The sequence below is a fragment of the Dermacentor albipictus genome, chromosome 1, assembly GCF_038994185.2.
Source record: "Dermacentor albipictus isolate Rhodes 1998 colony chromosome 1, USDA_Dalb.pri_finalv2, whole genome shotgun sequence".
In the NCBI taxonomy this organism is placed as follows: Eukaryota; Metazoa; Arthropoda; class Arachnida; order Ixodida; family Ixodidae; genus Dermacentor; species Dermacentor albipictus.
This window is the reverse complement of record NC_091821.1, coordinates 490,805,733-490,828,110: the sequence shown is the minus strand read 5'-3', so window position 1 is coordinate 490,828,110 and position 22,378 is coordinate 490,805,733. Positions and strand designations below refer to the sequence as shown.

The window sequence follows — 22,378 nt, the reverse complement described above, 5'->3', positions numbered from 1 at the left end:
AGCGGACAGTAAGCTGGTCGGTCTATAATTTGCAAGTTTTTGGCATCCCCTTTCTTATGGATTAGGATTATGTCAGCGTTCTTCCACGATTCCGGTACGATCGACGTCATGAGGCATTGAGTATACAGGGTGGCCAGCTTAGCTAGAACAATCTACCCACCATCCTTCAACAAATCTGCTGTTACCTGATCCTCCCCAGCTGCCTTCCCCGTTTGCATAGCTCCCAAGGCTTTCTTTGCTTCTTCCGGCGTTACTCGTGGAATGTCAAATTCCCCTAGATTGTTCTCTCTTCCATTATCATCGTGGGTGCCACTGGTATTGTATAAGCTTTTGTAGAGTTCTTCAGCCACTTCAACTATCTAATCCATATTAGTAATGATATTGTCGACTTTGTCTCTTAGCGCATGCATCTGATTCTTGCATATTCCTAGTTTCCTTTTCAGTACTTTTAGGCTTCCTCCATTCCTTAGAGCATGTTCAATTTTGGCAATATTATACCTCCCTATGTCAGCTGTCTTACGCCGGCTGATTAACTTGGAAAGTTAAGCGAGTTCTATTTTAGCTGTAGAGTTAGAGGCTTTCACGCATTTGCGTTTCTTAATCAGATCTTTCGTCTCCTGCGATAGCTTACTGGTATCCTGTCTAACGGCGTTACCACCGACTTCTATTGCGCACTCCTTAATGATGCCCATGATATTGCTACGGAATAGTATTACCGATGACGAAGAGGCGAGCAGTACGAAGACGACGACAACGATTGGAGGCTAGCGCGGGCTGTTGCCTCTTGGCCAAGTGCGGCGTATTACGTTGTAAATATACTTGTATATAGCTTTTCATTTGCGTCTTCTTACGTAACATATCTGGTGGAGGTGGACGTTCCCTGTACCTCGTCACGGAGCTTCGCAGTGGACGGTACGTCGAGCCTAGCTTCATGGCTCCCGGCGATGACAATTCGACTCAGCCGCCTCCGACCCCTCCTGCCACTTCGACGACCTACATCTCTCTCCCTGCTCCTCGTGATCCTGGCGTATTCTCGGGCAAAGATGGGGACGACGTCGACGACTGGATCAGCCTGTACGAACACGTCAGCCGCAATAACCGGTGGGACCCTACTATCATGCTCGCCAATGTAGTCTTTTACCTCGGTGGCACTCCTCGAGTTTGGTTTCGGACGCACGAAGAGGAGCTCACTAGTTGGGATTTGTTCAAGCAAAAGCTCCGAGACTTGTTCGGCAACCCCTACGGTCAGAAACTTGCCGCGCAGAAGGCGCTTTCCGGCCGTGTGCAGACGTCAACAGAGCCCTATGTCACGTACATTCAGGACGTCCTGGCTCTGTGCCGCAAAGTTGATGCATACATGCCTGAGTCAGACAAGGTATCCCACATCCTCAAAGGCATTGCCGATGACGCCTTCAACTTGCTCGTGTTCAACAACGTCGCGACGGTGGATGCTGTTATCAAAGAGTGCCGCCGCCTGGAACTCGCTAAAAGCAGACGTATCGATCAGCAGTTTGCCCGTTTGCCCAACACCCCAGCGACTTCTTCCTGTGCCGACGCTCCTCGTCCCAACAACACCGGCGATATTACCAAGATCGTTCGGCGTGAGATTGAGGCCGCCTATCCGGCTGCCTTCGACTCCAGCCCCACCAACGCACCGGCAGTCACGGTTTCCCTGATCCAGGCAGTTGTCCGCCAGGAGTTCGAAAACATGGGCCTTCACACCATCTGCTCGGCCCATCACCCTGATACCCATCCGGCTTCTTCGATTCCGCCCGTCCCGCATCGTCTTACCCACCACGTTTCCGCAACCCAGCTGAATGGCGCACTGCTGACGACAAGCCCATTTGTTTTCACTGCCGTCGCATCGGGCACATTTCTCGGCACTGTCGAAGTCGCTGGACTTCCCCGACCCGGTCTGCTTATACTGCCTATTCTCGCCCCTCGGGTGGCCCTTCTCGTCTTTATGCCGCACGCTCCGATAATGCCGCCACTGACTCTCCTGCGCCGAACCGCCCCTATTCTCGTTCACCTTCGCCCCAAGGACGACAATCTCGCTCTCCCCAGCCCCGTCGCTCCTTTTCGCCGACTCCCTTCGGACGCCGCTCCCAGCCGGAAAACTGAATGATGCAGCGCCTCGAGGTGACGCTGCATTGCTCCCTACGCCGCCAAATCCTCCACTGACGTTGCCCACTCATCTGAACCTTCTTGACGTGCAAGTCGACGGTGTTCCTGTATCTGCTCTTATAGACACTGGGGCGCATTTGTCGGTAATGAGCGCGGACTTTCGTACCCGCCTGAAAAAAATAATCACGCCCGCCACGACGCTTCTTGTCCGTGTCGCCGATGGCGGAACAGCCCCCGTAATTGGTATGTGTGCCGCCCGCGTCTCCTTCGCCGATCGCTCAACAGTCGTGCTATTCACGGTCATCGCCCACTGTCCCCATGACATCATCCTCGGCTTAGACTTCCTCTCCGCACATTCTGCTCTAATTGATTGTTCCGCCAGTACTCTCCGCCTTGACCTGCCTGTTCTGGATCCCGCTGAACCACACCCCAGTCGCCTCAGTTCCGTCGACTTTGTTCGCTTGCCACCTACGGCACTGACTTACGTTGACCTAGTGTCATCCCCACCAGTGCCCGACGGTCACTATATCGCGGCTCCTATACAAGACGTCCTCCTTACACACGGGATCACGGTACCTCATACCGTTTTATCTATTACGGCTAATTGCGTCTGCCTGCCCGTGGTCAATTTTGGCTTGACGACACAAGTGCTGCCACGCGGGATGTCTCTGGCCCAGCTTTGCTCATTCGAAGATCACTCAATAGCATCTATTGAGGTAGACAGCCATTCAGCCGATCCTCCTCTAACATCTCAGTCGACAACTTGCACCATCGCCGACTTACAGAAAATGATTGCGCCAGACATGCCGTCCGAGCACGCTCGTGAGCTCTACCGCGTTCTGTTTTCCTACAACGATATTTTTGACTTTCACGATCGTCCTTTGGCCCAAACTACAACTGTTAAACATCGCATTAATACCGGCGATGCCCCTCCTATTCATCGCCGCCCGTATCGAGTGTCACCGGTTGAGCGTCAAGTTATTCACGCTGAAGTTCGCAAAATGCTTGTCAATAAGATCATAGAACCGTCATGTAGTCCATGGGCGTCACCGGTTGTACTGGTAAAAAAGAAGGATGGCTCATGGCGCTTTTGCGTGGATTATCGGCACCTTAACAGGGTTACCAAAAAGGACGTGTATCCCCTACCTCGGATCGATGACGCCCTTGACTGCCTCCATGGTGCTCGCTACTTCTCTTCTATTGACCTCCGCTCCGGCTACTGGCAGATTGCTGTGGACGATCTCGACCGCGAGAAGACTGCTTTTGTAACTCCGGACGGTCTTTATCAATTCAAAGTGATGCCGTTTGGTCTATGTAACGCTCCTGCCACTTTTGAACGCATGATGGACTCCCTTCTTCACGGTTTCAAATGGTCCATATGCCTGTGCTACTTGGACGACGTCATAGTATTCTCCCCAACGTTCGCTACGCACCTCGAGCGCCTCTCGGCAGTCCTGGACGTTTTTCGTCGCGCCGGTCTGCAACTGAACGCATCGAAGTGCCAATTCGGCCGTCGCCAGATTACCGTGCTTGGGCATCTCGTTGACGCGAACGGAGTGCAACCGGACCCAGGCAAGATCCATGCTGTTACGCACTTTCCTGTTCCGAAGTGTGTCAAGGATGTGCGCAGCTTCATCGGCCTTTGTTCCTACTTCCGCCGTTTCGTGAAAAATTTCGCGGCCATAGCACGACCACTAACCGAGCTTTTGAAGAAAGACGCCCCTTTCCAGTGGGGCGATAACGAGGCCTCTGCATTCTCGCATCTAATCGACGTTCTCACAACGCCTCCCGTTCTGGCCCATTTCGATCCTTCTGCGCCTACCGAAGTTCGTACTGATGCCAGCGGTCACGGAATTGGCGCAGTACTGGCACAACGCCAGCGCGGCAACGACCGTGTTATCGCTTACGCCAGCAGGCTCCTCTCACCCGCGGAGCGCAACTATTCCATCACTGAGCGTGAGTGTCTGGCCCTAGTTTGGGCGGTTGCGAAGTTCCGCCCATACTTATATGGCCGACCCTTTTCCGTTATCACAGACCATCACGCGCTTTGTTGGTTATGCTCATTGAAAGACCCTTCAGGAAGACTTGGTCGCTGGGCCTTACGCCTCCAAGAATATTCGTTCTCTGTCACCTACAAATCTGGCCGACTACACAAGGACGCTGACTGCCTGTCTCGCTACCCGGTAGACGAGCCTGACGACGACAGTAGTACCGCCGACGGCATTTTCTCTGTGTCTGCCTTCGCTAACATCGCCGATGAGCAGTACCGAGACCTATCGCTGCGAGTACTCATCGAGCGTCTGCGCTCTACACCTACCGACGCATCCGTTCGCCGATATGTCCTCCAGGGCGGCATTCTGTACCGCAGGAACTTCCTTCCTGACGGATCTGATCTTCTTCTTGTCGTGCCAAAACATCTACGACAGACTGTGCTCTTTGAGATGCATGACGCACCTACTGCAGGACATCTTGGCGTAACCCGCACGTACGACCGCGTCCGCCGCCGCTTCTATTGGCCTGGTCTCGCTCACTCCGTCCGACAGTATGTTGCTGCCTGCGATACCTGCCAGCGTCGGAAAACACCCCAGGTGCTACCTGCCGGTCATCTCCAGCCGATCACTGTCCCTGTGGAACCGTTCTTTCGTGTTGGATTAGACCTCCTCGGTCCCTTTCCCACGTCATCCTCTGGGAACAAATGGGTAGCCGTCGCAACTGATTACGCCACCCGATATGCTATCACGCGGGCTCTCCCTACCAGTTGCGCCACTGACGTCGCGGACTTCCTCTTGCGTGACATTATCTTACTTCATGGCGCCCCGCAACAGCTGCTCACTGACCGTGGTCGTAACTTCCTCTCGAAAGTTATCGCCGACATTGTACGTTCCTGCTCCACTCAACACAAGCTGACTACCTCATACCATCCTCAAACCAATGGCCTGACAGAGCGGTTAAACCGTACTCTTACCGATATGCTGTCAAAGTACGTTTCCAAGGACCACCGCGACTGGGACATCGCCCTTCCTTACGTCACATTCGCTTATAATTCTTCCCGGCACGACACCGCCGGATTTTCTCCCTTTTATCTGCTCTACGGTCGCGAACCGACCTTGCCCCTTGACACGGCACTTCCTCCTGCTTCGATCTCAACAAGCGAGTATGCGCGCGACGCCATCGCTCTCGCCGACCATGCACGCCAGCTTGCCCGTGCTCGACTGACGGACTCGCAAACCACTCAGCAGCGTCAGTACAACGCCCGCCACCGTGACGTACAGTTTTCGCCTGGTGCGCTCGTGCTCCTCTGGTCGCCCTCCCGTCACGTCGGACTTTCAGAGAAGCTCCTTTCGCGATACACAGGGCCCTACCGCGTGCTGCGCCAGGTGACGCCTGTGACGTACGAAATTGCCCCTGTGAGCTCAACCTCGTCATCTACTGTGGCACCTAGTGATGTCGTGCACGTCAGTAGGCTCAAGGCCTACTACACTGTTTCCAAGTCCGGCCTTTAGTCGCTCCGGGACGGCGCTTTTGCCGCCGGGGGTAGTGCTACGGAATAGTATTACCGATGACGAGGACCTTTCCCACGCACGAAGTCAGCGAGATCGGCCTGAGGTTCTCTATGTTGGGCGGCTTGCCAGGCTTGGGGATGAGGATCGTCTTGGCTGCTTTCAATTGCTTGGGCAGCCTTCCTTCTTGCCAGCACTTGTTGTAGAAGTTCGTGAGCGCTTCGATGGCCGCTTCGTTGAGGTTCTTGAGCGCTCTGTTGGTCTCTGTTGGTCGCAGCTCTAGAGAGGCAGCGACGGCGCGAAACCGAGAAGGGAGCAGCACCCCCAGGAAGGGGGCGGCGACCCTCTCGGATCCCCGGAAGTAGCGAGGCACGCAGACCTCGAGGAGCACAATGCACGAGACTGACGTAGTGGCCGCGTCGCGGTGAAAGCTTGTCCTCCCTGCGTGGAGGGAGCCTAACCGACTCTGCAGGCATTTTCACTAAAGTTGTTCTCTCTCTCTCTCACCGATGACGAAGAGGCGAGCAGTACGAAGACGACGACAACGATTGGAGGCTAGCGCGGGCTGTTGCCTCTTGGCCAAGTGCGGCGTATTATGTTGTAAATATACTTGTATATAGCTTTTCATTTGCGTCTTCTTACGTAACAATATTGTCGTTCATTGCTTCAACACTAAGGTCCTCTTCCTGAGTTAAAGCCGAATACCTGTTCTGTAGCTTTATCCGGAATTTCTCTAGTTTCCCTCTTACCGCTAACTCATTGATTGGCTTCTTGTGTACCAGTTTCTTCCGTTCCCTCCTCAAATCTAGGCTAATTCGAGTTCTTACCATTCTGTGGTCACTGCAGCGCACCTTGCCGAGCACGTCCACATCTTGTATGATGCCAGTGTTAGCGCAGAGTATGAAGTCTATTTCATTTCTAGTCTCGCCGTTCGGGCTCCTCCACGTCCACTTTCGGCAATCCCGCTTGCAGAAGAAGGTATTCATTACCCGCATATTATTCTGTTCTGCAAACTCTACTAATAACCATTCCCTGCTATTCCTAGAACCTATGCCATATTCCACCACTTGTCTCCAGCCTGCTTCTTGCCTACCCTGGCAGTGAAGTTGCCCATCAGTATAGTGTATCTTGTTTTGACTTTACTCATCGCTGATTCCACGTCTTCATAGAAGCTTTGGACTTCCTTGTCATTATGACTGTATGTAAGGGCGTAGGCCTTTACGACCTTCAATTTGTGCCTCTTAAGTTTCACAAGACCTGCCACCCTCTCGTTAATGCTATAGAATTCCTGTATGTTACCAGCTATATTCTTATGAATCAGGAATCCGCCCCCTAGTTCTGGTCATTCCGCCGAGCGCAGGTAGCACAGGTCATGCCCGCGTTTTAGCACAGTCTATGCCTCTTTTGTCCTCCTAACCTCACTGAGCCCTATTATATCCGATTTACTGCCCGCTAATTCCTCCAATAGCACTTCTAGACTCGCCTCACTACATAACGTTCTAGCGTTAAACGTTACCAGGTTCAAATTCCAATGGCGGCCTGTCCGGATCCAGATATTCTTAGCACCCTCCGCTGCGTCACAGGTCTGACCGCCGCCATGGTCAGTTGCTTCGCACCTATCCGTGTCTATCCGTGGGAGGCGGTAAACGTCCTTCTTCGCGACCTTGTTTAGTCGACGACGCAGGGTTCCGTCCTTCTTTCTCACCAAAACTACAAGAGATGCCCACGTGCTTTTCGACGGCTGGATGGCATCGTCGCGCAGCATTTCATCAACTCGTTGCCTTATAGCTTCACCTTCACGCGTCGAAACTCGGTAAGGGCTCTGGCGGAGTGGTCGAGCGCACTCTTCGGTTATTATGCGATGCCTTGCAACTGGTGTTCGTCAAATCCTCGACGACGTCGACAAGTAGTCTTTGTATCGTCGGAGGAGCTTTCCGAGCTGCTGCAGCTGCTTACTTACGGGGCGACGAAGTTATGTCGAAATCTTGTTCGGGGACTATTGTCGTGGGGGTAGATGCGGCATAATCCGATAGGTCAATGCAGATGTGATTGTCGTGCCCTTGTTGGCGTGTGTGAACTCCTGGCTGATGCTTGTGAGCATCACTTTCGCTTTTCCTCCATGCAGTTTTGCGACGCAAATTTCACGATGGAGCAGTGGTCACTGATCACGCTCGATGACAGCTTCTACGTCTGCGAGTGTTTCAGTGCCGACGGAAATAACAATGCTGGAGCGAGGTGGGATGCACACTGAATATTTAAGCACACCCAAGGCGTGGCGACTACGAGGGCTTTCCGGTGGTATCGCTTGATCTTCCCATAGCGTTATGGACTACGACTTCAGGTCGATGATTGCGCCGTGTTTGTTCAGGAAGTCCATGCCGAGAATGACCTCTCGTGAACACTCTTGGAGGATAACGACCCTGTTATTGTCGGTACAGTTATTAAACGTAATTCTTACCGTGCAGATTCCTGTCGGAGTTATCAGATGTCCGCCAGCTGTATGGATTTGAGGGCCTTCCCATGCAGTTTTAACTTCCTTTAGCTGGGCGGCAAGGGGCCCACTCATTACGGAGTAGGCGGCTCCTGTGTCCACTAAGGCGGTGTCTGGTGAAAGACGACGATGTCAACTGCACATGCGGCACGACGCGAGAAATAAGATAGCACAAGAGTTGGTCGCAGAAGAAAAAGAAAGAGGAAGACAACGGCGAACGGGCAGCTGCGGCCAGCAGGGCCGATCGAAGGAGGACCAAGCGAGGTTCGTGGAAGGACTCCCGACAGGGCTACCCGGGTGTACCGCTCGGCAGCCTCGGACGGGTCGCGAGCCGCCGAACCGAGGTCCTGCCCATGTCCTGTGCCCGGCAGGGCCCTGAGATCTTGCAGTTCCTGTGCGCTCAGAAGTCTGGTGCTCTCAAAGTTCCGGTGTCAGAATCTTGAGCCACCAACCAAGCCGCTGTCGCCGCGTCCCCGTCATCGCCTACCCAAGCCGCCTCCGACGCATCCGGCATGTCAACGAAAGCTCCTACTACACGTAACGACCACGAGGGGGCCGTATGCTGCGACGCCCGGACTTTGCGCGTTATTGGGCGAGTAACTGAAACTCCGTAGTACGCCACGTCGTAAGACTTTATACGCTAGAAGATAATCTGTGCTAGGGAATCTTACTTGTTTGCATGTAAGAGAATAGTGTGAATTATATGGCCGCTTGTGCAACCCATCCCATTACCGCCTTCGAGTCTTTTCTCACCACACCGCACGTCAGCAAACGCGACGGTCCACGTGATTACTTTGCATGGTGACTGCGTAGCTGTCAGAAGGACACCGAGGTCGGTGGTTCTTTGTCTTGCGTTACATTTAGGTCCTGGCGTTTGATCTTGACTGCGTCGTGTTGACGTGTGGCTAGAACGTCGCGTCGTCAGGTCCTCTTTTGTCGGCGTATTCTATACTTCTATAGTACGTCGGGATGGCGGCGTCTCGTTGGTATATCGTAGAGATGGTCTTTTCTTCGGTGTGTTCGTCGGCAGCCGAGGATCTTCGTCAGCTCGACGAACAGCAACCGTACCTCCATTGGTTGCTGCTTTTAGTTTTCCAGGTATAGGCTCGCAGACCGGCCCCGGGCTCGGCCATTGCACGGTCGGCGTTGCGGTGACAGGTAGTGGTCTGGTGATGGCGAACGCGAGAGTCACCAACACCTCCTCTTGAGTGGCGGCGAAGAAGTCGGTGATGTGACGAGGGCGCTCCCGAAGCTGTGGACGCGGCTGGTTGACGGCGAACCCTCGCCGTCCCGAGTCGCAGTATGGGTATCGGCGGTACACATGGCCGGCTTCCGTAAAATGGCAGCCGAGCAGGTGGCGGTCGGGGGTGCGCCAAATGTCTATCTTCCTCGGGGCGTTGTGCTGGCCAACAGGAGGGCGAAGTGACGGGGGTGGTTGTGGCGTCTGGCGACGTAATCACGGTGTCATGGGGCCCTGGCGCGGGCGCGGAGGGGAATCTGGCGGCGAGCTACGGCGGCGTATGTCATCTATTCTGGCTGGGGTTTCGCTAATTGTGGTTGCACCTCAAGAACTCCAAGCGATCGCTGAACATCTTCTTTGACGATGTCGGCGATTAAGGCCACTTGAGGCTGCAGCGTTGGGAAGAGCTTCTGCAGTTCCTCGCAAACGGCCACTCTGAGAGTCTCTCACATGTGATCACTGCCGAGTGCTTGAATATCGGTGTAGATTCGGTGGTTATACTGGCTTGTCCGCATATCGAGCGTCTTCCCCTGCAGCACTCCTACAGTCCACCGCTCTACCAACTCAGCTATCGACGGATCAGATCGAGTGTCTTCTCAATGGTTGTTGCTTCGGAAACAAATTCAGCAACAGTTCTGGGTGCGTTGTGTATCAATCCGGCGAAGAGCTCTTGCTTTACCCTACGCATGAGGAATGGGATTTTCTTCTCTTCAGGCATATACGGGTTGGCATGGCAGAACAAGCGCGTCATCTCCTCGGAGAAGATTGCTATGTTCCCGTTGGGTATTCGGGAATCTAGCTTAGCTTCGGCCCTTAACTTGAGCAAAATGCTTCTAAAGATCCGCAAGAAGCCGCTATGGAACAGGTCCCACGTTGTCAGCGTCGACTCTCGGTTCTCAAATCACCTTCTGACGGCGTCTTCTAAGGCTAAGAATACGTGCGGCAGCTAGTCATCGGAGTCCCAGTTGTTGAAAGTTGCGATTCGTTCATAGGTCTCCAGCCAGGTTTCTTGGTTTTCAGACGATGATCCATAGTAGGTTGGTGGGTCCCGAGGTTGTTGCAGCAGAATGGGGTATGTTGGGGCAGCCATTGGGGTTGCTGACTTGGGCTTGATCCCTATGGTCCTCTCGGGAAGAGTTCCGTATTCCAGTAGCAGTCTGCTGGCAGCTGCCAACGGCTAGCTCATTGGCCCTTGGCGACGTTGATGTTGTCCGGCTTCGGGCTTGGATCGGGCCTCTGCGGGGTTGTTCGGTACACGTACGCACTAGCACCTCCACCAGATGTCACGTGGTAGTGACGGCAAAAAAGCAACAAAACTAGGAATGACGGAACTATCGTTTTATTGGGCGAACTTGTGGCCTTAAAAACAGACTGCACTCAAAGAACGGCGACAGCGGAGAACACAGTCGGCGAATGCCGAAAATCTGATGTGCTGGTCAAGTGCGCCCTTTTTTATACACGAGTCATCTAAAGTTCCAGAGTAATCAGTTGTGCCCGCGTGTCTTTCCGAAAGTTCTACGCAATTCACGTCGCACATGCAATCAGATTATACAAGCTTCGCTGACAACGGCACCATCGATACCATTTGAGAAACTTCCAATAAATGCGGCCGAGTCCCACGCTGAGCAATAACATTGGATAGATGGTGAAAAGCGCTCACCCGTAAAACATAAACACGTCCACATGTCAGTAGGCTCAAACGTCCGTGTATTTCGTGGAACACCTTAAGGCCGGATATTTCGAACTGCTAGGCTAACAATTCCTGCTAAGAAAACGTGACATCACTGCTGCTCGGCTTTAATATAGCTATTCGAATTTGCAATATATGTCGAACATGTTACCTGCAAATTGCGATTTCTCGCGCAAGTACGATCCGCCTATTTCATAAATGCAGCTGCAAAAACAAAGTAACGCCATTTGCCGAATACATTTTTTCTACAAACGTCTTCAAATTAAAAAAAAGCGAGAGAAAAAAGCCACCTGGTATAACAAATACCAATAGCAAATCGTGTTTGTTTTTATTTGAGCATGTGTCCCACCTTGTCACACCTCGCATTTGTTTCGATTACAGTACAGAAGTGCTGCACAAAAATATTTCCTGCTTGAGCACGGTCCGCAAGGAAGAAGAGAACATCGCCCACGACCTCAAGGCAAAGTGAGTGACTTACTCTGCTTTGTGTAATTTCTATTGGACTTGGAAAGTATAGTGCCCGCTGAACTATTGACAAGCGTCATTCGTACCACAGAAGCAGCGGTTTATGGCTGTCCCCGAAACACTTCCGCTGTACCAGGGAAACGGAGGCAACCTCCTTTGCCCTGATGAGCGTAGCTGTGCGCAACCTGCTTTCTTCAGGCGAGAGAGCACCAAGTTCTGCCCTTTTACGTCCTTGTACTCATTTGCCTACTGCACGGAAAGTGAATGATGGTGTAGACTACCGCTGACCTCACTTGAAGAGCAATCTCTGTCAATTATCTCGGTTGGCTTAAGGTTGTTTCTCCATACCGTGCGATATTGCAGAAGCTGTTTCTGTCGAGGTCTCACTGCAATGGTAGATGGGGAGAGGGCCAAAGGGACATTTCCGAGGCACGCCGGCTCCCAGTATTGAGCGTGCAGCGAGCCGGCAATCCCGTACCCCTCCGTTAGCTGTACGTTTAAGAGGAAGCTTTTGCTCGGGTCCTCCTGTCTAAATACATGTAAAAGGAGAATTCTTTCTCTCAGCAACCACTGCACCAAATTTGACGTTGTTTGTTGGATTTAAAATAAAAACTTAGTGTAGTGACTGTTGGTTTAGAATTTTTTACTTTTGTCGTAAATTTTTTATTAAAGATTGGCAGATATCGAAAACTTTCATGAAAACAAAACTATAAATTTAAAACTGTAATTCAGTAATAAAAAAATGATATGACAATTCTGTGAGTTCCATCTAATAGTAAATCTAACGCGGACCAAATGGATTTGTTACGCATGAATCTCAAAAATTTTGTAATGCGAAAATGCAGCTTTTGCAGAACCCTTGTAAATGACGTAACCAATTCATATAAGTTGTAAAATTACACATCCGATTTGTCCGCTTTGAATTATCTAATGGATGCCCTTTACAGAACTGCGATATATGTTCTTGATGCACAGCTATGAATTTGTAAACTTCGTGCTTCTATTTCTTTCAAACTGTTGAATATTTGAAAAATTTTTTAACACACTTCAGGTCCAAAATCGAAATTGCGCTTCCAACAGTCACTAGAATTTAACTGTTTCTCTCAAATGCAACAAATTTCATTAAAATCGGTCCGGGATTATCTCAGGAAAACGTTTTTGCGTTTTACATGTATTTGATTATAGGCCGCATCGGAGTTGGGCCCGAGCTAAAGTTTCCTCTTAATCAGGTCCTATCCCATCTCCCCGGAGGGTACCCTGAATCCATCTCTTGGTCTCCTGCAGATTTTAACGCGATAGCGTTAAGGAGCTCGTGTCGCAGAAAAGCCGGTGTCGTCGGCGTCGGCGTCGGCGGCGTTGACCGTGAGCGATAAATCACGGCAGGCGCTTCATAAATAAAAAGCAACTTCCAAGATTGGCCCGGTGGGAATCGAACCCAGGTCTCCGGAGTGTGAGACGGAGACGCTACCACTCAGCCACGAGTTCGTTGCTTCCAAGCGGTGCAAACGCGCCTCTAGTGAATGCGGTGTTGCCTTCGAAACGAGCCGTAGAAAGTTATACTGCGGTGTATATCGGTAATTATGAACATGTAACGTACAGAAGTCACAATTACACGAGTTGCGAAGTGCGTTTCCGCTGCATTTCTTCTGCGCTTTCCGCACACGCAGAGCCATCTTGCGGCAAACACAGAAGACCCCCTCCTCTCAATGTACGGCGCTGCCCCGACAGGAGGCGCGCCGCGCGCGCATTGGGACCGCTGCCAGGCGCGTCGCGGGACTCCCTCTCCCCTGACGACGCTTCGCCGTGCTTCCGGTTTAGATTACTATCTATCTCTCTGCCCGTGCCGATCACGAGATCGTTTCCCCTCCGAGACACCGAGTTCTTTGGTTCGTTTCGTTCGCTCAGGCGCACGTTTCGTTGCCGCGCCCAACGCTGCGTTGCTCGACGCTCACCGCGTGATAGGTGGGCGCTAAGTCCGATGCGGGGCGCATCGTAAGTGATTGCTGTGCCGTAGCGCATTGTCATATACCCCTTGGCGGGTCGACGGGAACGCTGTCGCGTCCCACTCTTGAAGGCGAAGCTTAAGCGTCCTCCAATTTTTCTTTGCGCGGATGCAATGGAATTAGCGCTATCGCTTCACGTGGTGGCCTCTGACACCAGCCTGAGCCTACACGTTTCAGGTCGAGCGGGCGGCTGTTTATAACCCGTTTGCCCACTTCAATAGAAGTGAGTATCATTGCTGAGCTGACACGCTTTATCTTACCTCGGCAGAAAAGTTCGTATGTTATCTCTGCGGCTGCCTTCCTGAGATTGGTTCTCGATATTAGGCGCTGAAGCTAGCCCGTGGTAACACACCAGCAGCTCGCGATATCACTGCAATGAACCAGTGGCAAAATTTGTCACCGTTACACAAAAACGCGGTAAACACGCCACGCGGTGACAGATGGCGTAACCGTTCTGTCGCACAGAAATCGGCATCTTTTGAGCAGTGTCAGCGCAGACGACACGCATTTACCACTGCCCTAATTGGCGTTGTTTCACGCAGCATACGAAAACATATAGGCTCTCTTTGATTGTAGGTCAGTACTAGGTCGCGTCTAATCGGTTTTATATGTATTTCTTGACTCCCTGAAGCACCCTAGTTGCGTGAAATTGTCGTGGCTAAAATTAACTTTATGCTTCAGTGATGCATGTGACAACCCAGCATGCCTGCATCAGGAGCGAAGTCTGCATCGAGGGCAAAAAAATCAACAGAGCCCGCACCTTATGTGGTAACCTACTTTGGCAAAAGGGGGGGTCTAAATATTAATCTGCAGAAAATTAAAGTAATGTTTAACAGTCTCGGAAGAGAGCAGCACCTTAGGATAGGTAGCAAGGCACTAGAAATGGTAAGGGAATACATCTACTTAGGGCAGGTAGTGACCGCAGATCCGGATCATGAGACTGAAATAATCAGAAAAATAAGAATGGACTGCGAGGCATTTGGCAGACATTCTCAAATCATGAACAGCAGGTTGTCATTACCCCTCAAGAGAAATGTGTATAACAGATGTGTCTTACCTGTACTCACCTACGGGGCAGGAACCTGGCGGCTTACGAAAAGGGTTCTACTTAAATTGAGGACGATGCAACAAGCTATGGAAAGCAGAATGATGTGTGTAACGTTAAGGGGATAAGAAGAGAGAAGATTGGGTGAGGGAACAAACGCGAGTTAATGACATCTTAGTTGAAATCAAGAAAACGAAATGGGCGTGGGCAGGACATGTAATGAGGCGGGAAGATAACCTGTGGGCATTTAGGTTTACGGACTGGATTCCAAGGGAAGGGAAGCGTAGCATGGGAGATGCAGGAAGTTAGGTGGACGGATGCGATTAAGAAGTTTGCAGGGACAACATGGACAAAATTAGCACATGACTGGGGTAGTTGGAGAAGTATGGGAGAGGCCCTTGCCCTGCAGTGGGCATAGCCAGGCTGATGATGATGATGAGGAGAAGGAGGTGGACTTTGGTTCAGAAATCGAATATTCCTAATTTTCTTTTCCACCTGCGCTGGTGGCTTAGTGGCTATGGCGTTTCACTGCTCAGCACGAGATCGTGGTATCAAATCCCGGTCACGGCAGTCGTATTTTGATCGAGGCGAAATGCAGCCACCTACCGTACATTGAGGGAATGTTAAAGATTCCCAAGTGACCGAATTTTGTCCGTAGTCCCCCATTACAGCATGCCTCATTATGAGATTGTAATTTTGGAACGCAAAAGATAATTTAAAAATTTGAACTTTTTTCTTTTTTATAAGTGTTCGAAACTGGAATAGTAACCCGACACAACCTGGCTAGCCCCGCTAAAGAGAACTACATGAGGCGGATTGTCATCCGTGAGCAGTTTTGTCACTATTGGTGGCTGTGGAACTCTGGAAAGTTTAGAGCTGTTGCAGCCTTTCCTTTCTTTGCTATAGTTTAGTCCTTACCTGTTGAATAATCTGAACGCACTATAATTGCCGCCACATGAATTGTAGGTGACCACTGTGAACGTGGCGTCTTCGTTCACGTAATTGAAGTCTCAAATCAAATGCAGGCTTGTTCACTCTTTTTTCAATCGAGAATTCTTCAGTTTTTGCAATGTATACTGGCCTCCCGAGCGCTCAAAGCGCTTGCTGGAGTTGCGCTTTTCACATAGGTAACATGTGTTTGTCGAATTTGCAAGTATTTATTCACCATGTGTCGATACCATAATGGAAAGCCGGTGTGTAGATTATGAAAAAAGGTTGCATAAAGTAGTGATCGACAGTTTTAGCAAATTTCAGAGTCTCTGTAGAAACGGGGTTGAACATTTCATCGGCTAGATATTCGAAATTCATATTCTATAAGTATTTATTAGCACTGATAATCGATTCAGCGTGTCAGGTGGCGGGCATTTGGTGTGGCACTTGAAGAGCTGACCACCACCTCCACATTGCGCCGCTGTGGGGCAAAAGAAGGTTTTTGCCTAGCTGGTTGTCGTACTTTCAATTTTCTCAATCCACGCTTGTCACAGGTTCTTTCGGAAGCCAACGAGCAGCCACTGGGAAGGCGTGGAGATCGACAAGATCCGGCGGAAACTAGCCCAGCGCCGCTCCCAGCTTGCTCCGAAGGAGCTTTGCCTCTCGACAGAGTGAATCCACGGCAGAGACGACGAGAAGGTCACGCGTTAGAACAACGGTTAGAGAAAAAACCCTCATCGCCGGTGAATCACGTGACATCGTGGTGTGTGCTCGGTCTTGGTGTTCGAGGCATCTGTGCACTGTTAGCGGAATAGCGCTTGTGTATGTTGTTAGAATTTTTTTTTCTAAACCTCCACCACATCATTCAGCTTCCTTGGACTCACCGAATCTCTTCAGCGACAAACTCTCAATACCAACCACGACTCGGCGCTGGAGCGAACTGAACATGCTTTCATCCTTTGACGTGTTATCGACACTTCCCCATTGACAAATCTAATGTGAATATAATAATCAGGAAGTTGTGTAAGCGATAAATAAAAAATAAATATTTAAAGAAACATAAGACAATATGAGTGCCTCTATCCCTGATAACTTTGGCCATTTTTGTCACTCAATACCGAATGTTATGTTTAAAGTCTTCTCGATTGTTTGGAGTCGTTAGTGAGATCTTGCGTCAATAATTATTTTCCATTAAAAATAAGAAAGATAAATATTATGCTTCCTTGGATTAACCGGGATATCTTGCACCTGCCATGCAGAGTCGGTAGACCACGTAAATCAAAGCATTCTAATTCTGTGCTTCGCGTTCCTTTTGAAAAGCCAAGGAGGAACTTCGTACTCGTACTAAAAATGCTAAAAATTGTCATTTTTCAGTCCAACTCCCAATACTACCTAAATCAAATGCTCGCAGGTTCTGGACATCAATTTTACCTAGTGCAACGTGCAGTACCTCTTTCAAGATTAAGGACACTATTACTAACAAAACTGTACTAACACTGTAGCTTCGAAAGCTTTTAACTCGTACTTCCAATCAGTTTTCACGCTCGATAACCATGTAGTCCCAAAGTATAGTTATGATGTACAAACTAATAAATTAGGTGATATCGTAATAAGTTCTGATGGTGTCTTATACCTACTCTGGAATGTCGACACCAAAATGTGTACCGGTTCAGATGGTATCCCGAAGTCTTTTCTTATAAGGTTCGCCCTATGGACAGCTCAGTACCTTACCGTATTCTTCCAGAAATCCTTATACTCTGGTGAAGTACCAACTCAATGGAAAACAGTCAAAGTCCTGCCTTTGGATAAATCAGGCGAAAAACAACTCTCTAACTACAGGCCGATATCTCTCACAACCCACTCATGCAAGATGTTACAGCACATTACTCACAAACATATAATCGAATTCCTTAGCTCTAATGATGTTCTAACATCTGCCTAGCATGGTTTCCTTCGTGGTTATAGCACTGTAACACAATTAGTCGATTTGGTTCATGATATCGCTTTTAACCTACACATAGGTAATCAAGTGGGATGCCACCTTTATTGATATCTCTAAAGCTTTTGACTCTGAAATTCATTCTAAACTACTGGTAAAGTTAAACGCCATATTCACTAATCTCTTTTGTTTCTTGGATAGCCAGTTTTCTTCATTATCGCTCACAATTTGTTTCTTTCAGCTCAGTGGAATCTACTCCTGTGGACGTTACGTCAGGCGTTCCTCAGGAACCCGTATTAGGCCCTTTATTATTTCTAATATCAATCAGTGACTTAACTCGTAGCACCTCCGCTAAAATCATACTTTATGCAGATGACTGTGTATTATACGAATCTATTAATTCCATTGATTACAACCACCGTCTTGCCCAATCCCTTTTTTCTGTGCTTGGTGAAAAACGTGGAAATGAACATCAGCTGTAGTAAAACAGTCAGAATTTTATTTGCCAATAGACGGAGCCCTCTCTCGTACGAGTATTCTGTGAAGGGCATCCAACTTAAAAGAGTGTCTCAGTATAAACCCTTAGGCGTCATTCTAACAGAACATCTTTCTATGTCTAAACACATCAAATATAAACGGGAAAGTCCTCAAAATTAGGTTATTTGCGCCGCACTTTAGCTAAGACCCTCCGCAATACTAAACTGCTATTATATAAAACGTTAATTCTCCCTGTTCTAGAATATGCATCTGCCGTTTGGTTCCCCTGCAAACACTGAAATAAGCTCACTAAATAACGTTTAACAAAAATCTATCCGTTTCACATGCCAAACTTTCACCCGCAGTGTCTCACCAACGCGGGCTCAACAATCTTTGAACATTGAGCCATTACTTTCCCGTTATCACGTTGAAGCCTTAAAACATTTATATGCAAATATACCTCCACCTTTGGTCTTTCTCACTGTAACTATATCACATTTACTAACGCAAGTTGTACACGCAGCTCCCACGCCCTGAACAAAACACCTATTTATGCCCGTACTAACACATTCAAGTACAATTTTTTCCACTTACAATGGAGCTTTGGAATTATCTACCCGGTAAAATTCGTTCACTATCACTAAGAGATTTTAAAGCTATCATTGGTAAGGAATTCGCTAAGATGTAAAGCACTTCTTTTTGATCATTCATCTTTTTGTGTATATCTGTGTTCTTAAAGTGTAATGTATAGCAATGTATAATGTTCCCACTCCTGCTACAGCCCTTTATTGGGCTGCAGTTTATGTAAATAAATAAAAATTAAATAAAGGGCCTTCTAGTAATTGCTGCAAAGATTATTTGTTTCACACATAAACAAGCCTTCACAAGTTTTAAATGAACTTTGTGCGTGATTACTGGGACACCCTCTTTCCCACAGTACGCATTCATTCAAGCCGAAGTCCCCTTCAAGATCAGCCGGTGTCGACGGAAACCGTGCTTTATGTTGTGATTACGAGAGTGCGTCTATGGAGAATTTTTTCTTGACTCTGCACCCAAGGCTCCACAGGCCTCCCAATTTCCGTGTTTTATCAGTGCGGTGCCTCAAACTCACAATAGATACGAGCAGTACACAGAGACGTTGCAAATTAAAATTAATGCCAAGTGTTGCTTCCACAAACATTCGGCCAGTCGTATGATTGGGGTTAGCATGTCAGGCGATGGAGTTGAATGGCCAAACTCTTAAATTTACCGTAAATCTCTGTACCTTGGTGCCGTAAATCCTGAAGTTAGTAAAACGAAGGAACCTTCCGACATTTCTAACTGAAACTTGCTAAAATTCGGCCGATATTCTGCTGTGTTTGCCAGTGGCTTTCAGGAAGGCTTACAGAACGTTGCACCATCACCTCCTCTATATTTTTTTCAAAAATAAAGGAGGCTATGACTGCTCGATCGGCCATTCTCCGTGCAGGCGGTGTAACGGTAGCCGAGTCATTGCCCCAGAAGCCATGGGCATGCGTGCACATGCAGCTTCTCTGGGAGAGGTCACTCCCTCGCCCTCCACTGCTGATGGTAAGTACAAATCTAGCTCGCAATAAAGCAGGTGGTTCATTGCCCTGCAACCGTGTCGGTGTGCTTCATCGGCGCCGCAACAGCCAATACATGCTGCCAGAAGTGTCACCCGCCGTGGTTGCTCAGTGGCTATGGTGTTAGGCTGCTGAGCACGAGGTCGCGGGATCGAATTCCGGCCACGGCGGCCGCATTTCGATGGGGGCGAAATGCGAAAACACCCGTGTACTTAGATTTAGGTGCACGTTAAAGAACCCCAGGTGGTCGAAATTTCCGGAGTCCCTCACTACGGCGTGCCTCATAATCAGAAAGTGGTTTTGGCACGTAAAACCCGATACATTACATTACATCGTCGCCGACGTAGCAGCGGACATCACCGACCAGCCAGATTGAATTTCTGAAGCCACCGGAGCCACTGCGTTTGACGGGGGATATCAGCAGACGCTGGCAGCTCTTCAAACAGGAGTTTGATCTTCTCTTGACAACCTCGGAGCCAACCGACGAACCTCGACCGGAGTCTGCAAAAGCTGCGTTGCTTTTGATCATCGCAGCCGAAGAAGGCATCGAATTCTACAACACGTTTGTGTTTGCGGACGGCAAAAGTAAGCTTGACTATGCGACGGTGGACAGGAACTTCGAAGAATACTGCGTTGCCCAACGCAACGAAATCCACGAACGCTATCTCTTCAGGAAGAGACTGGCAGCAGAAACGAGGAACGATCCGTATCTAAGCGGCGTTCTAACATACTTTTAAGCAACGACACTCCGATTGAAGGGCGGCTCAAGTCATCCGAGGGCGAAGTGTCTGAAGTTCAAGGGGTTCTGCTCACGAGCAGCAAGGTTATAATACCAACTAGCTTGCGATGGGAGATGCTAGAAATAATTCATCGCGGCCATATTGGAATCAACACAAACAAATTCAGGGCATGGAAACTCGTTTTTTGGCCCAGAGTGAACTACAACATTGAGAGATTCGTTAAGAAGTGCAGTGTATGTATGAAATACGCATACAGCCAACAGCGAGAGCCACTGAAAATGGACGATGTGCCTAAAAATTCCTGGTACCGAGTGGGCGCCGACATCTTCCACTACGGTGGGAAATCGTACTTGTGTTTACACGATGCGTTGTCTAACTTCCCCGAAATAGAACTGCTCAAAGACCTGTCAGCGAGGAGCGCCATTGCGTCAACCAGTTCCATTTTTGCGCGTTAAGGCATGCCAATGGATGTGTGCGCTGACAACGCTCCGCAATTCGCAAGTTATGACTTGGCTGCGTTTGCAAAGCGATACGATTTCAAGCATACCACCTCAAGTACACGATTTCCTCAATCAAATGGTCTAGCGGAAAAGGTAGTGCAAATAACAAAGCGCCATCCTAAGAAAACCATGGGACTTAAACAAGATTTCATGTTGGGACTTCTTGCTTACAGGACCACCCCTTTAGAGAGTGCGGCCGAACCCCTGCAGAGCTCCTCCAGGGCCGTGCCCTTTGCACCACCTTGCCCGACTTGCGCTGCAGTCCTGAACACAAGGTGTACAAGCATCGTCAAACAAACAGAGGCCGTTGGCTCCAATACAGAAGGGTGACGTCGTTCGGGTGAGGAAGAGCGCGTGAACCCCAGAAGCTAAAGTGTTGCGGCAGGCCATGTTTCCCAGGTCGTACGACGTCCTCACTAAGAATGGAAGAGTGCTGCGACGAAACCGGCGGCACCTGCTGCCGACCAGAGACCTCTTTGCTATGGAACTGCCGTATTTCATCGAGGACGCCAGCTCCGACAATTCAGCTACGTCTCGCGTCGGTATACCGCAGTTTCATACACCCGTGCCACAGCTCAACCAGTGCCTCCAGCGTCCGGGCGCCCAGGCTGTACCGCACCAATACGAGCCCTGAGGAGGTCGACACGAGAACGAGCACCACCTCGTCACCTCGCGTACAACAAGGACATTGAGCGAGTACAATACTGTACAATACAAGCGCTGCTCTATAACAAACCGTTTGTGTGAACGGCATACGACATTCAGAGATTTGTTTGTGACTGCACTTTCATTGGGTTTTGTTTTCCTAACGGAGGAGGACGTAACAGTAGCCGAGTCATTGTCCCATAAGCCACAGGGCATTCGCGCACATCCAGCTTCTCTGGGAGAGGAGGTCACTCCCTCGCCCTCAACTGCCGATGTCGGGTATAAATCTAACTCGCAATAAAGCACGTGGTTCATGCACCTGTAACCCTGTCGGTGCGGTTCATGGGCGCCGTAGCAGCCGATACAGGCGGTACTGCTCATCGGCCCACAAGGCTGTGAAAGCACTTTGTCTCTTGAGGGCGACAGGTCTGTGTGAACGCCCCTCCCTTAGGGGTGCCCTGCTCGCGCATTCTCGAACTCACTGCGTCTTTCTTTGTTCTCTGTCTCTTACGCACCTTTCAATGTACTTTTCCCTTCACCAAGTGTAGAGTACTCAACCAGACGCATTCTTGGTTAACATTCCTACCTCGTCCCCTTCGTTCCTTCTTCGGCCGATTTATTCGAATATATTTTTTAGGTGGCGCATATTGAGTTAAATTAGTGCATTGCAGTGAAGTTCGAAAGATGGCTGAAGGGGCAATGTTAAAGATTTCTGCACATGATTGGAGCAACGTAGCGCAGTCACTGAATCTGTGCTGAAGAGTCTGTGATATTTTTTTAAATATCTTGCGGCGAATGGATCTTAGGCTGGACTATTTGATGAGATGGAATATAACTGCGGGAGCAATCACTATGTTCAAATAGATGACGCACAAATGGGCTGAACAATTACTAAAAGGAGTGCTGACAAAATATTTTCGACTGTGAGGTTTTGACACTTGCTCCGGCTCACTAGGTCATTAGCTATGCTACTACACGGGCCTCCGTAGAAGTCCCGGGGTGTCAT

The 22,378-nt window shown here is 49.6% G+C and overlaps 1 protein-coding gene across 2 annotated transcripts in view; it reads left to right on the top strand.

The window, feature by feature from the left end:
* The window catches only part of LOC135912923 (uncharacterized), an 89,333-nt gene extending 70,577 nt beyond the window's left edge, over positions 1-18,756 (top strand). Inside the window, exons 8-9 of one of the 2 annotated variants that reach the window (XM_065445540.1) lie at positions 11,427-11,510; positions 16,043-18,756. In XM_065445540.1, the coding sequence (XP_065301612.1) occupies positions 11,427-11,510; positions 16,043-16,163 (205 nt within the window). In that variant the 3' untranslated portion in view covers positions 16,164-18,756. Of the gene's footprint in view, positions 1-11,426; positions 11,511-16,042 lie in introns of those variants that run through there. The other variant, XR_010567831.1, reaches the window with a different exon arrangement.
* Positions 18,757-22,378: the final 3,622 nt, after the last annotated feature.